General features: G+C 53.4%; 1 protein-coding gene across 1 annotated transcript in view; it reads right to left on the reverse strand.

The window, feature by feature from the left end:
- The window catches only part of PDZD4 (PDZ domain containing 4), a 425,221-nt gene that overhangs the window by 85,263 nt on the left and 324,414 nt on the right, over positions 1-15,544 (reverse strand). The window contains exon 2 of the mRNA XM_078664117.1: positions 11,544-11,800. Within this exon, the coding sequence (XP_078520243.1) occupies positions 11,544-11,800 (257 nt within the window). The remainder of the gene's footprint in view (positions 1-11,543; positions 11,801-15,544) is intronic.

The following is a 15,544-nucleotide window of genomic DNA, read 5'->3' on the forward strand; positions in this document are numbered from 1 at the left end:
CTGAGTAGCAGACACCAGCAAAACATTTGAGGCACAACAGCAAAAAGTGGAAGGGAAACTCACGCCAAGGTGCCAGGTCTAACACACGTGTTCTGTTAAAGATTTATGAGCGCGTTGTAAATGACGCTGAAGAAGGCTGTGATTGTGACGGTGACCCCCTGCGGGGCTGTAGCTGGTGAAGCCTTCATTGGTTTGAAAGAAGTGTCCATCAATGTTTGTGATGGCCGCCCTTGGACATGTATATCTCAACAAAAACATACAATTCCCATGAAAAGTCCATGGTATGCTTTAGGATTCTACAAAAGTTTAATGTGGCACACACTGGGGGGCGTGTTTATCGGGATTTGGCGATAGGCAGCGCAGCTAGCCAACTTGCTGCGCTGCTCTGCGTCAAAGTGACAGGGCAAGAATGAGCCATGTCTAGGGCATACAGCACACTCCTGTCCTTGCCCTCTGCGCTGGCACCGTTTCAGCAGCCTAGCACCAACGCAGGCACCCTTGCACCATGTGGCAAGGATGTCTGCGTTTCATTCAGGGTTGTTTTTGTGCAGGAAGAGACAACTTCCTGCACAAAGCACTCCTGGGAGGCTTTTTCCTCTTTCTCTGTGCGCTGCACAATACAGCACGCATAGAAAGAGGAAGAAATTAGGAGAAAGTACGTTATTTCTCCTCGTTACACCTCAGCTCTGAAGGCGTACGGTGCTGGGGTGCCCCAGATATACACGGTCTTCTAAATCCGGGGAGGCATCAAAATCCATGGGTGTTGCGTGGGAACCCCCGCCGCGCTGCCCATGGAACGCCTCCCAAGCGCAGGGTAAGGCACTATAGTTATTTGCGCGGCGTTGCCTTACCTCATATCTATGAGGCCATTCCAAGCCACGCAAAGTGGACTCATAAATATGATTTGGTGCTTAGCGCCGCCGGTGCAAGGGGCTTGTAAATATGCCGCTGAGTTTGTACTTGAGGGAGTTGTGCCAAAAAAATAGCGACTGTGCTTTTCAACTGCATTAACCGAGCTCCTGCTTCAAAACTGGGGCAACCAAGCAGTGGGGTGGCAGGTGTGTTGCTGTGTCGAATGGTGGGTGGTGTCCTGGGTGTGCGGTGCACTGCCACAGACTGTGATACACTGCTCCTTTGGTGACAGTGGTTTGTGCTGAAGGGGGAGTTCACTGTCCTGAGAGGGTGGTGCACGGTTCGGTGGTAGAGCTGCATTTGCTGTGTGTAGTGATGCAGCAGCCATTGGTGGGGGTGCACTACACAGTGGGTGATTTGGCAGTTTGTTGCAGCTGGTGGTGCATTGCTGTGATGGTGGCGGTGCACTGCTGTGATGGTGGCGGTGCACTGCTGTGATGGTGGTGGTGCACTGCTGTGATGGTGGCGGTGCACTGCTGTGATGGTGGTGGTGCACTGCTGTGATGGTGACGGTGTGCTGCGGTGATGGTGGCGGTGCACTGCTGTGATGGTGGTGGTGCACTGTTGTGATGGTGGTAGCACACTGCTCTGATGGTGGTGTTGCACTGCTGTGATGGTGGTGGTGCACTGCTGTGATGGTGGTGGTGCACTGTTGTGATGGTGGTAGCGCACTGCTGTGATGGTGGCGGTGCACTGCTGTGATGGTGGTGGTGCACTGCTGTGATGGTGGTGGTGCACTGCTGTGATGGTGGCGGTGCACTGCTGTGATGGTGGCGGTGCACTGCTGTGATGGTGGTGGTGCACTGCTGTGATGGTGGCGGTGCACTGCTGTGATGGTGGTGTTGCACTGCTGTGATGGTGGTGTTGCACTGCTGTGATGGTGGTGGTGCACTGCTGTGATGGTGGTGGTGCACTGTTGTGATGGTGGTAGCGCACTGCTGTGATGGTGGCGGTGCACTGCTGTGATGGTGGTGGTGCACTGCTGTGATGGTGGTGGTGCACTGCTGTGATGGTGGCGGTGCACTGCTGTGATGGTGGCGGTGCACTGCTGTGATGGTGGTGGTGCACTGCTGTGATGGTGGCGGTGCACTGCTGTGATGGTGGTGTTGCACTGCTGTGATGGTGGTGTTGCACTGCTGTGATGGTGGTGGTGCACTGCTGTGATGGTGGTGGTGCACTGTTGTGATGGTAGTAGCGCACTGCTGTGATGGTGGCGGTGCACTGCTGTGATAGTGGTGGTGCACTGCTGTGATGGTGGTGGTGCACTGCTGTGATGGTGGCGGTGCACTGCTGTGATGGTGGCGGTGCACTGCTGTGATGGTGGTGGTGCACTGCTGTGATGGTGGCGGTGCACTGCTGTGATGGTGGTGTTGCACTGCTGTGATGGTGGTGTTGCACTGCTGTGATGGTGGTGGTGCACTGCTGTGATGGTGGTGGTGCACTGTTGTGATGGTGGTAGCGCACTGCTGTGATGGTGGCGGTGCACTGCTGTGATGGTGGTGGTGCACTGCTGTGATGGTGGTAGTGCACTGCTGTGATGGTGGTAGTGCACTGCTGTGATGGTGGTGGTGCACTGCGCCGCAGTGTGTAGTTGAACGTGCTGAGGGTGCCGTGTTCTTTGAGTGGTAGTGACCGGTGCTATGTGGGCTGCTGCACACTTTTCACAGTCTCACGACACAAGATCTCTTCAGCACTAGTAGGGCCAGTGCGGGCCCCCGCGGGCCCCTGAGTGTGTGTGCAAGGGACTGACCACAGGTATATCTGTGGCAAACTGCATCGATTATTCCTTCCTGCTGGAACAAGAAAACTATCTTCAATTTAGACCAGGGGTCTCCAACCTTTTCTGTAGTAAGATGTATTCATGTTCAATGAGAACCTTCCCTAACTACTAATATTACTAGTACCGTAATAGTAACCCCATCATGCAAGATGACACTACATGTTGACCATGTCCTTCAAGACTATCGCCCCCGGCACCAAGGCGCTAATACCTCCCAGCGCCACATGATTCATCACTCAAACATTAACTTTAAATGTAGCATAACGTGTGGGTTTGTAAAGCTCACGTGAGCCCTAAAGAGCCTGTTGATGCCAAAATATGTTTATTGTTGCCCAACTGAATGGCTGGAATGGTTACATTGGAACTTCAATTGGAAATTCAACCATTTTTCTCCAAACATCAGTCATGAGGTCTGAAAATACACACATTTTCATCTCAAATACACGCTTTTCAGCTTTGCTAAAAATATATGAATTCAGCCAAGCAAAATCTTCTAATTTAGTAAGATGATTTGTACACTGGAGAGCAGCTCACAGGTGGCTGCAGAGCTACCCACAGATGGCTGGAGAGCAGCTCACAGGTGGCTGCAGAGCTGCTCACAGGTGGCTGCAGAGCTGCTCACAGGTGGCTGCAGAGCTACTCACAGGTGGCTGCAGAGCTACTCACAGGTGGCTGCAGAGCTACTCACAGGTGGCTGCAGAGCTACTCACAGGTGGCTGTAGAGCTGGCTGCAGAGCTACTCACAGATGGCTGGAGAGCCTCTCACGTGTGCCTGCAGAGCTACTCACAGGTGGCTGCAGTGCTACTCACAGGTGAGGCTGCAGAGCTACTCACAGATGGCTGGAGAGCCTCTCACAGGTGCCTGCAGAGCTACTCACAGGTGGCTGCATAGCTACTCACAGGTGACTGCAGAGCTACTCACAGGTGGCTGCAGAGCTACTCACAGGTGAGGCTGGAGAGCTACTCACAGGTGAGGCTGGAGAGCTTCTCACAGGTGGCTGGAGAGCTACTCACAGGTGGCTGCAGAGCTACTCACAGGTGAGGCTGGAGAGCTACTCACAGATGGCTGGAGAGCTTCTCACAGGTGACTGGAGAGCTACTCACAGGTGGCTGGAGAGCTGCTCACAGTTGAGGCCGGTTAACTATATGTAGCTCACCAGCAACTTGTTGGTTTTAGAACAACTGCACCTCGGTATGGAGCAACAATTGCATGGCAGTACCTACATTAGGACAGCAGGGGGACAAAGAGACCGGGAAATGCTCTTTTTGCTACAATATGAAAGTACATTTTAATTCAAGGGAGAATTACTCAGTATGGGTAAATAATTATTTTATGTTTATTTTTTGCAGTTTTAATAGAGCTATAGTGGTCCTATAGCATTCAAGTGCTTTATACGAGCGGTAGCCACCGCTCTGGGAAAAATTAAGTGGTCGATGTTTCTGGACCCAAAATGACTACGTCTTGGAGAACTGGGCGTGGTTTCAGCGAGTGTGCATCCGCACCTGGAATAATCAAGACCTGGGCATGATTTCGATTATGGTAGTGTCATCTGAGTAATTTCAGTAATCCTGCATAAATCTTTCACGCAGAATTACCATTACTGACGGATTACTCTCACTCGCGTAATTAAGAGTAATTTGGAGGAAAAAATCCTACCGCAAGAGCGCATTTAGCGAGTGCACGCGGCTGCTCGCGCTCGCTCTCGGTGCTGTGTTACATTGAGCGCTATTTCATACTGGAAAATGCACCTTTGTGTCAATTTTGGACAGGAGTGTGCTTCTTAAGCTAAGAAATCGGAGCTAAATACCAGGAGTAAATTGGAGGGTAATCCTACCCCGAGTGCACATTTAGTGAGCGCGAGCGGCTGCTCACACTCGCTGCTCATGTTCTGTGGGATGTAGCTCTGTTTCTGAGCACAAAATGCACCCTTGTGTCCGTTTTGGACGTGAGAAGGCAGAGCTAAGAAAATAACCCTACATTCAGAATTACCCTTTTTGCATAATTCCTCATAATGCAAAATGCAAAGTAGGCAACACTACGTATACTCCATGGGCGGAGCGTAGTCTTGCACCCAGGGTTACTTACTTTACATGGAATGCTGCATTTTAGGCCCACCCCTATAAACACGCCTGGGGGAGAGGGCGGGGTGTCGGCAGGGTCCCGGAGCCCTCTATCAGCAGTTTCACTGCTCCTTCAGCCTTGATCAAAAAGGAAGACCGTGTTTGCTGTTTTAGAAATGTTTATGTTAATGTAAACTCCTCAGTATTTAGACAGGCACCTTGTCAAACTAGTGACTGAGGGCAGGATTACGAACTTGGCGGACGGGATACTCCGTCACAAACGTGAGTGATGTTACAAGCTCCATAGGATATAATGGAATTGTAATTTGGTCAAAAGGAAGGTCATGTTTGCTGTTTTAGAAGTGTTTATTCCCTGGCGTACAGCAGGCCTTGCATTTCAAGCTGTATGCTGTATTTCATACCAGGGAAGGGCACTGTCCCCTAACCTTCCAGCCCTGCCTGCTGCCGGGGGCTTTTAGGGGTCCCTGGCCCTGTCAGTCCCACTCCCCGGAGCTCCACCCTCTACGCACCAATCCTTTTCTTTTCCCTTTGTTCACATTCCCCTGCAGACATGAATATTCCCACACAATAGGTCCCTTTGCAATTTGACAAGCAGGGTGAAAGCAGCTGCACAATGCTGCTAAATTAATGACTTTATTCTAAGGAAAAAAGAGCCTTTCACAGGCATTGTTTGTGCTTTGAAGTCACTCACTTCTTTCAGCCGCTTTTGTGCTGGCCACACAAGTAATTACAGCAAACGCATGACCCATCTGAAAGACATGAACTGTTGACACACAGGGCAGCAGGAAACTCCACATTAAGGGGGCGGCAGCTAAACTATACGCAACGCGCGTGACACGCGCATTTCTCAAAGCACCAATCACAGTGCCTAGAAGGCTGCCTCCCATACTGCCTCCCTTCCATACCGCCTCCCTTCCATACCTCCTCCCTTCCATACCTCCTCCCTTCCATTCCGCCTCCCTTCCATACCGCCTCCCTTCCATACCTCCTCCCTTCCATACCGCCTCCCTTCCATTCCGCCTCCCTTCCATACCGCCTCCCTTCCATACCGCCTCCCTTCCATACCGCCTCCCTTCCATACTGCCTCCCTTCCATACTGCCTCCCTTCCATACAGCCTCCCTTCCCTTCCGCCTCCCTTCCATACCGCCTCCCTTCCATACCGCCTCCCTTCCATACCGCCTCCCTTCCATACTGCCTCCCTTCCATACCGCCTCCCTTCCATACCGCCTCACTTCCATACCGCCTCCCTTCCATACCGCCTCCCTTCCATACTGCCTCCCTTCCATACTGCCTCCCTTCCATACCGCCTCCCTTCCATACCGCCTCCCTTCCATACCGCCTCCCTTCCATACCGCCTCCCTTCCATACCGCCTCCCTTCCATACCGCCTCCCTTCCATACCGCCTCCCTTCCATACCGCCTCCCTTCCATACCTCCTCCCTTCCATACCTCCTCCCTTCCATACCGCCTCCCTTCCATACTGCCTCCCTTCCATACCGCCTCCCTTCCATACAGCCTCCCTTCCATACCGCCTCCCTTCCATACCGCCTCCCTTCCATACCGCCTCCCTTCCATACCGCCTCCCTTCCATACCGCCTCCCTTCCATACCGCCTCACTTCCATACCGCCTCCCTTCCATACCGCCTCCCTTCCATACTGCCTCCCTTCCATACTGCCTCCCTTCCATACCGCCTCCCTTCCATACTGCCTCCCTTCCATACCGCCTCCCTTCCATACCGCCTCCCTTCCATACCGCCTCCCTTCCATACTGCCTCCCTTCCATACCGCCTCCCTTCCATACCGCCTCCCTTCCATACTGCCTCCCTTCCATACCTCCTCCCTTCCATACCTCCTCCCTTCCATACCCCCTCCCTTCCATACCGCCTCCCTTCCATACCGCCTCCCTTCCATACCGCCTCCCTTCCATACCTCCTCCCTTCCATACCTCCTCCCTTCCATACCTCCTCCCTTCCATACCGCCTCCCTTCTATACCTCCTCCCTTCCATACCGCCTCCCTTCCATTCAGCCTCCCTTCCATACTGCCTCCCTTCCATACTGCCTCCCTTCCATACTGCCTCCCTTCCATACTGCCTCCCTTCCATACCTCCTCCCTTCCATACTGCCTCCCTTCCATTCAGCCTCCCTTCCATACTGCCTCCCTTCCATACTGCCTCCCTTCCATACCGCCTACCTTCCATACCGCCTCCCTTCCATACCGCCTCCCTTCCATACCGCCTCCCTTCCATACCGCCTCCCTTCCATACCTCCTCCCTTCCATACCTCCTCCCTTCCATACCGCCTCCCTTCCATACCTCCTCCCTTCCATACCGCCTCCCTTCCATACCTCCTCCCTGCCATACCGCCTCCCTTCCATACCACCTCCCTTCCATACCGCCTCCCTTCCATACCGCCTCCCTTCCATACCGCCTCCCTTCCATACCTCCTCCCTTCCATACCGCCTCCCTTCCATACCGCCTCCCTTCCATACAGCCTCCCTTCCATACCGCCTCCCTTCCATACCTCCTCCCTTCCATACCGCCTCCCTTCCATACCTCCTCCCTTCCATGCCGCCTCCCTTCCATACCTCCTCCCTTCCATACCGCCTCCCTTCCATACCTCCTCCCTTCCATACCGCCTCCCTTCCATACCGCCTCACTTCCATACCGCCTCCCTTCCATACCGCCTCCCTTCTATACCTCCTCCCTTCCATACCTCCTCCCTTCCATACCGCCTCCCTTCCATACTGCCTCCCTTCCATACCGCCTCCCTTCCATACTGCCTCCCTTCCATACCGCCTCCCTTCCATACCGCCTCCCTTCCATACCCCTCCCTTCCATACCGCCTCCCTTCCATACCTCCTCCCTTCCATACCGCCTCCCTTCCATGCCGCCTCCCTTCCATACCGCCTCCCTTCCATACCCCTCCCTTTCATACCGCCTCCCTTCTATACCTCCTCCCTTCCATACCTCCTCCCTTCCATACCGCCTCCCTTCCATACTGCCTCCCTTCCATACTGCCTCCCTTCCATACCGCCTCCCTTCCATACTGCCTCCCTTCCATACCGCCTCCCTTCCATACCGCCTCCCTTCCATACCGCCTCCCTTCCATACTGCCTCCCTTCCATACCGCCTCCCTTCCATACCGCCTCCCTTCCATACCCCTCCCTTCCATACCGCCTCCCTTCCATACCGCCTCCCTTCCATACCGCCTCCCTTCCATACCGCCTCCCTTCCATACCGCCTCCCTTCCATACCCCTCCCTTCCATACCTCCTCCCTTCCATACCGCCTCCCTTCCATACCTCCTCCCTTCCATACCTCCTCCCTTCCATACCGCCTCCCTTCCATACCGCCTCCCTTCCATACCTCCTCCCTTCCATACCTTCTCCCTTCCATACCGCCTCCCTTCCATACCGCCTCCCTTCCATACCTCCTCCCTTCCATACCTCCTCCCTTCCATACCTCCTCCCTTCCATACCTCCTCCCTTCCATACCACCTCCCTTCCATACCGCCTCCCTTCCATACCTCCTCCCTTCCATACCTCCTCCCTTCCATACCGCCTCCCTTCCATACCACCTCCCTTCCATACCGCCTCCCTTCTATACTGCCTCCCTTCCATACCTCCTCCCTTCCATACCTCCTCCCTTCCATACCGCCTCCCTTCCATACCACCTCCCTTCCATACCGCCTCCCTTCTATACTGCCTCCCTTCCATACCGCCTCCCTTCCATACCGCCTCCCTTCCATACCACCTCCCTTCCATACCGCCTCCCTTCCATACCGCCTCCCTTCCATACCTCCTCCCTTCCATACCTCCTCCCTTCCATACCGCCTCCCTTCCATACCGCCTCCCTTCCATACCGCCTCCCTTCTATACCTCCTCCCTTCCATGCCGCCTCCCTTCCATACCCCTCCCTTCCATACCCCTCCCTTCCATACCCCTCCCTTCCATACCCCTCCCTTCCATACCGCCTCCCTTCTATACCTCCTCCCTTCCATGCCGCCTCCCTTCCATACTGCCTCCCTTCCATACCTCCTCCCTTCCATACCTCCTCCCTTCCATACCCCTCCCTTCCATACCTCCTCCCTTCCATACCTCCTCCCTTCCATACCTCCTTCCTTCCATACCACCTCCCTTCCATGCCACCTCCCTTCCATACCGCCTCCCTTCCATGCCGCCTCCCTTCCATACCTCCTCCCTTCCATACCGCCTCCCTTCCATACCGTCTTCCTTCCATACTGCCTCCCTTCCATACTGCCTCCCTTCCATACCGCCTCCCTTCCATACCGCCTCCCTTCCATACCGCCTCCCTTCCATACCGCCTCCCTTCCATACCACCTCCCTTCCATACCGCCTCCCTTCCATACCGCCTTCCTTCCATACTGCCTCCCTTCCATACCTCCTCCCTTCCATGCCGCCTCCCTTCCATACCGCCTCCCTTCCATACCGCCTCCCTTCCATACCGCCTCCCTTCCATACCGCCTCCCTTCCATACCGCCTCCCTTCCATACCGCCTCCCTTCCATGCCGCCTCCCTTCCATACCGCCTCTCTTCCATACCACCTCCCTTCCATACCGCCTCCCTTCCATGCCGCCTCCCTTCCATACCGCCTCCCTTCCATACCCCTCCCTTCCATACCGCCTCCCTTCCATACCCCTCCCTTCCATACCACCTCCCTTCCATACCGCCTCCCTTCCATACCGCCTCCCTTCCATACCTCCTCCCTTCCATACCGCCTCCCTTCCATACCGCCTCCCTTCCATACCGCCTCCCTTCCATACCGCCTCCCTTCCATACCGCCTCCCTTCCATACCTCCTCCCTTCCATACCTCCTCTCTTCCATACGGCCTCCCTTCCATACCTCCTCCCTTCCATACCTCCTCCCTGCCATACCGCCTCCCTTCCATACCGCCTCCCTTCCATACCGCCTCCCTTCCATACCGCCTCCCTTCCATACCTCCTCCCTTCCATACCTCCTCCCTTCCATACCTCCTCCCTTCCATACCGCCTCCCTTCCATGCCTCCTCCCTTCCATACCTCCTCCCTTCCATACCACCTCCCTTCCATACCTCCTCCCTTCCATACCGCCTCCCTTCCATACCGCCTCCCTTCCATACCGCCTCCCTTCCATACCGCCTCCCTTCCATACCGCCTCCCTTCCATACCGCCTCCCTTCCATACCTCCTCCCTTCCATACCTCCTCCCTTCCATACCTCCTCCCTTCCATACCGCCTCCCTTCCATGCCTCCTCCCTTCCATACCTCCTCCCTTCCATACCGCCTCCCTTCCATACCTCCTCCCTTCCATACCACCTCCCTTCCATACCTCCTCCCTTCCATACCGCCTCCCTTCCATACCGCCTCCCTTCCATGCCTCCTCCCTTCCATACCTCCTCCCTTCCATACCGCCTCCCTTCCATGCCTCCTCCCTTCCATACCTCCTCCCTTCCATACCGCCTCCCTTCCATACCTCCTCCCTTCCATACCACCTCCCTTCCATACCGCCTCCCTTCCATACGGCCTCCCTTCCATACCTCCTCCCTTCCATACCGCCTCCCTTCCATACCGCCTCCCTTCTATACCTCCTCCCTTCCATACCGCATCCCTTCCATACCGCCTCCCTTCCATACCTCCTCCCTTCCATACCGCCTCCCTTCCATACCGCCTCCCTTCCATACCTCCTCTCTTCCATACTGCCTCCCTTCCATACCGCCTCCCTTCCATACCTCCTCCCTTCTGGTTCCATTCGCAATGGTCTTGTGCAAATGCCAATGAAGCAGCAATGGAACCAATCCCAAATCAGCTCTGTGGACGATTAGATGGACAAGTGAGTGATGAATGTTTGAGTGAGTACCCCCGTCAGTTTTGCACATCCGATGCGACACTTTTTGTGCCGTATCGGCGGCGTAAAACATGCCTCCTGTTGCGCACTATTTACAAACTGACGCATCTAAGCAGATGCGTCACTTTGTAAACCCCTGCGCAACATTATACCTGCGTCAGGTAAAAAGTATGCAGGGGGGGCGTTCCCCCGCAAAAAGCCTCGTAGAAGTGACGCAGTGAAATCTATGAGATTTCACTGCGTCACTTCTAGGATGCCGTTGAGTCAAAATCTTGCGCCTGCCTCACAGCAGGCGTAAGACTGACGCAGGCCCATTCACATGGGGCTTGCCCAATGTGAAAGGACGCATTGCTGGAGTTGCGTCACTTTTGTGACACACTCCAGCAATGCGTCACTTTTGCGCTTACAGATACGTCAGAAATACTGACGTATCTGTAACTCCTTGCGACATGATGCGTCATACATTAAATATGATGCATCAGGTATGTCGCAAGGAGTGCGCACTGAGAAGTGATGCATCGCTGCTTTCACGCAGCGATGCGTCATTTCTCATAAATGAGGCCCTCAGTATCTAGACAGGCACCTTGTCAAACTAGTGCCTGAGGGCCTGATTACGAACTTGGCGGACGGGATACTCCGTCACAAACGTGAGGGATGTTCCGTGCGCCGGATTACAAGCTCCATAGGATATCGTGGAATTGTAATTTGGTGGAAGGGATATCTGTCACGTTAGTGATGGACTAACCCTGTCGACTCAGATCATCATCCGACCCTGAGTCAAACAAGAGTTAGTGGCTCCTGCCCGAAGGGGCAATGGGTGACATCTTGGGGTGTACAAACGCCACTGACCCAACATGCGTGCAGATCTCAGTATCATTGCTACTTTCAGGGTCGTCCAGCAGGGGTTAGGAGCAGAGAGATACTCACAGCTCAGACAGGACGTAGGGCTCCAAGGTGACCACTGGCGGAGAGGGTGGACGCAGCTTGCCCAGTGCCATGATGTGGTCAAACGTGATGTCGGTTTGGGTGCCGCTGTCGACAAAGTGCATGTTGTGGAGGGATCCGCTGCCCCCGGTGACACCCTTCATCCGCGGGCTGCGTCGAAGCACCTGGATCAGCAGGGGGTCCTTGCCAGCCCTCAGCGCCTCCAGCGTCTGCTCCTGGGACAGCCCCTTCCCGTTCACCTGGAGAGAGACAACAGGGAGAGCTTTAGAGTTTGATTCAGCCCCATTCATTGAGATACCCCTTCCCATCCACCTGGAGAGAGACAACAGATGAACACTGTGGGCCCGATTCACAGAACTAACTTAAGACAAAATCCTAAACTTACTACTTTTGGTATTCACAGAAGTTAGGATTTTGTCTTAAGTTTGTCTTAAGACAGACTTAAGACAGACTTAAGTTAGGATTTTGTCTTAAGTCTCTCTTAAGTCTGTCTTAAGACAAACTTAAGACAAAATCCTTAATTCTGTGAATACCAAAAGTAGTAAGTTTAGGATTTTGTCTTAAGTTAGTTCTGTGAATCGGGGCCCTTGAGAAGACTGAAACCCTTCCTTCCCACAAATGACTTCAAACTGGCAGTTCAAGCACTAGTAATCCCAAGAGTGGAATATGGGAGGGTCTCTCTTTGCGGTCTTCCCAGATCGGCAACGGCGCCTCTAAGAGCGTCAATCAACGCAGCTGCTAGACTCATCTCAGGCTCCAAAAGAAACTGTCACATCTCCCCTGACCGTAGAGCCCTCAACCTTTCAAGGCCAGAATTCAACTACAAATCGCATGTTTGACGCACAAGGCAATACATCACAACACTCCGAGTTATCTCGCACAGCAAACGGTGCTTTCTTGTGGTAACAGATCCTCCAGGAGCTCCAGTAATCTTCTACTGAAACCTCAACGATTTGCCGAGACGAAAAAATACAACCGGACCTTCTCAGGGGTGGCTCCCAGGATTTGGAATGCTCTGCCCCCAGAAACTAGACAGAATCTCTCTACTCTATCTTTCAAAAAATACGTGAAATCTATTCTCATGACTAAATTTACATGAACTATGTATACACCTTGTAATATAATTGGTTGTCTGTATTAGATGCTAGTTTGTATTAGTCTCACCTATATTTTTCCATGCTTGATTCTGTTTCTTACATCTGCCCTGTAAAGCGCTCTGATACCCGCAAAGGTCTTGTTCGCGCTATATAAAACCTTCAAAATAAAACAAAAGAATAAAAGAGCAAGTACGTCAGAGGTCCCTTCAGCCATACTCAATGAGATACCCCTTCCTGTCCACTTGGAGAGAGACAACAGCAAGAACGTCAGAGGTCATTTCAGCCATGTTCCTTGTGAGAGTGGAGACTCAGTGAGGGTGCAAGGGAACTCAGAGTGTGTGCAAGAGACTTATTAAGGTTGCAAATGGGCTCATTGTGGGTGCATGTGGACTCATGGTGAGTGCATGTGGACTCATGGTGAGTGCATGTGGACTCATGGTGAGTGCATGTGGACTCATGGTGAGTGCATGTGGGCTCATTGTGGGTGCATGTGAACTCATGGTGGGTGCATGTGAACTCATGGTGAGTGCATGTGGGTTCTTGGTGAGTGCATGTGGACTCATGGTGAGTGCATGTGGACTCATGGTGAGTGCATGTGGGCTCATTGTGGGTGCATGTGAACTCATGGTGGGTGCATGTGAACTCATGGTGAGTGCATGTGGGTTCTTGGTGAGTGCATGTGGACTCATGGTGAGTGTATGTGGACTCATGGTGAGTGCATGTGGGCTCATGGTGGGTGCAAGTGAACTCATGGTGGGTGCATGTGAACTCATGGTTGGTGCAAGTGAACTCATGGTGGGTGCAAGTGAACTCATGGTGGGTGCAAGTGAACTCATGGTGGGTGCATGTGGACTCATGGTGAGTGCATGTGAACTCATGATGGGTGCATGTGAACTCATGGTGAGTGCAAGTGAACTCATGGTGGTTGCATGTGAACTCATGGTGAGTGCAAGTGAACTCATGGTGGTTGCAAGTGAACTCATGGTGGGTGCAAGTGAACTCATGGTGGGTGCATGTGGACTCATGGTGGGTGCAAGTGAACTCATGGTGGGTGCATGTGGGCTCATTGTGGGTGCCTGTGAACTCATGGTAGGTGCAAGTGAACTCATGGTGGGTGCATGTGAACTCATGGTTGGTGCAAGTGAACTTATGGTGGGTGCAAGTGAACTCATGGTGGGTGCATGTGGACTCATGGTGAGTGCATGTGAACTCATGATGGGTGCATGTGAACTCATGGTGAGTGCAAGTGAACTCATGGTGGTTGCATGTGAACTCATGGTGAGTGCAAGTGAACTCATGGTGGTTGCAAGTGAACTCATGGTGGGTGCAAGTGAACTCATGGTGGGTGCATGTGGACTCATGGTGGGTGCAAGTGAACTCATGGTGGTTGCAAGTGAACTCATGGTGGGTGCAAGTGAACTCATGGTGGGTGCATGTGGACTCATGGTGAGTGCATGTGAACTCATGATGGGTGCATGTGAACTCATGATGGGTGCATGTGAACTCATGGTGAGTGCAAGTGAACTCATGGTGGGAAGTGAACTCATGGTGGGTGCATGTGGACTCATGGTGGGTGCATGTGAACGCAAGTGAACTCATGATGGGTGCATGTGAACTCAAGGTGGGTGCATGTGGACTCATTGTGGGTGCATGTGAACTCATGGTTGGTGCATGTGGACTCATGGTGGTTGCAAGTGAACTCATGATGGGTGCATGTGAACTCAAGGTGGGTGCATGTGGACTCATTGTGGGTGCATGTGAACTCATGGTTGGTGCATGTGAACTCATGGTGGTTGCAAGTGAACTCATGATGGGTGCATGTGAACTCAAGGTGGGTGCATGCGGACTCATTGTGGGTGCATGTGAACTCATGGTTGGTGCATGTGAACTCATTGTGGGTGCATGTGAACTCATGGTGGGTGCAGGTGAACTCATGGTGGGTGCAAGTGAACTCATGGTGGGTGCATGTGGACTGATGGTGAGTGCATGTGGGCTCATTGTGGGTGCATGTGAACTCATGGTGGGTGCAAGTGAACTCATGGTGGGTGCATGTGGACTGATGGTGAGTGCATGTGGGCTCATTGTGGGTGCATGTGAACTCATGGTTGGTGCATGTGGACTCATGGTGGTTGCAAGTGAACTCATGATGGGTGCATGTGAACTCAAGGTGGGTGCATGTGGACTCATTGTGGGTGCATGTGGACTCATTGTGGGTGAAAGTGAACTCATGGTTGGTGCATGTGAACTCATGGTGGTTGCAAGTGAACTCATGATGGGTGCATGTGAACTCAAGGTGGGTGCATGCGGACTCATTGTGGGTGCATGTGAACTCATGGTTGGTGCATGTGAACTCATTGTGGGTGCATGTGAACTCATGGTGGGTGCAGGTGAACTCATGGTGGGTGCAAGTGAACTCATGGTGGGTGCATGTGGACTGATGGTGAGTGCATGTGGGCTCATTGTGGGTGCATGTGAACTCATGGTGGGTGCAAGTGAACTCATGGTGGGTGCATGTGGACTGATGGTGAGTGCATGTGGGCTCATTGTGGGTGCATGTGAACTCATGGTGGGTGCAGGTGAACTCATGGTGGGTGCAAGTGAACTCATGGTGGGTGCATGTGGACTGATGGTGAGTGCATGTGGGCTCATTGTGGGTGCATGTGAACTCATGGTGGGTGCAAGTGAACTCATGGTGGGTGCATGTGGACTCATTGTGGGTGCAAGTGAACTCATGGTTGGTGCATGTGAACTCATGGTGGTTGCAAGTGAACTCATGATGGGTGCATGTGAACTCAAGGTGGGTGCATGCGGACTCATTGTGGGTGCATGTGAACTCATGGTGGTTGCAAGTGAACTCATGATGGGTGCATGTGAACTCAAGGTGGG

The sequence above is a fragment of the Lissotriton helveticus genome, chromosome 10 (assembly GCF_964261635.1).
Source record: "Lissotriton helveticus chromosome 10, aLisHel1.1, whole genome shotgun sequence".
NCBI classification, from domain to species: Eukaryota; Metazoa; Chordata; class Amphibia; order Caudata; family Salamandridae; genus Lissotriton; species Lissotriton helveticus.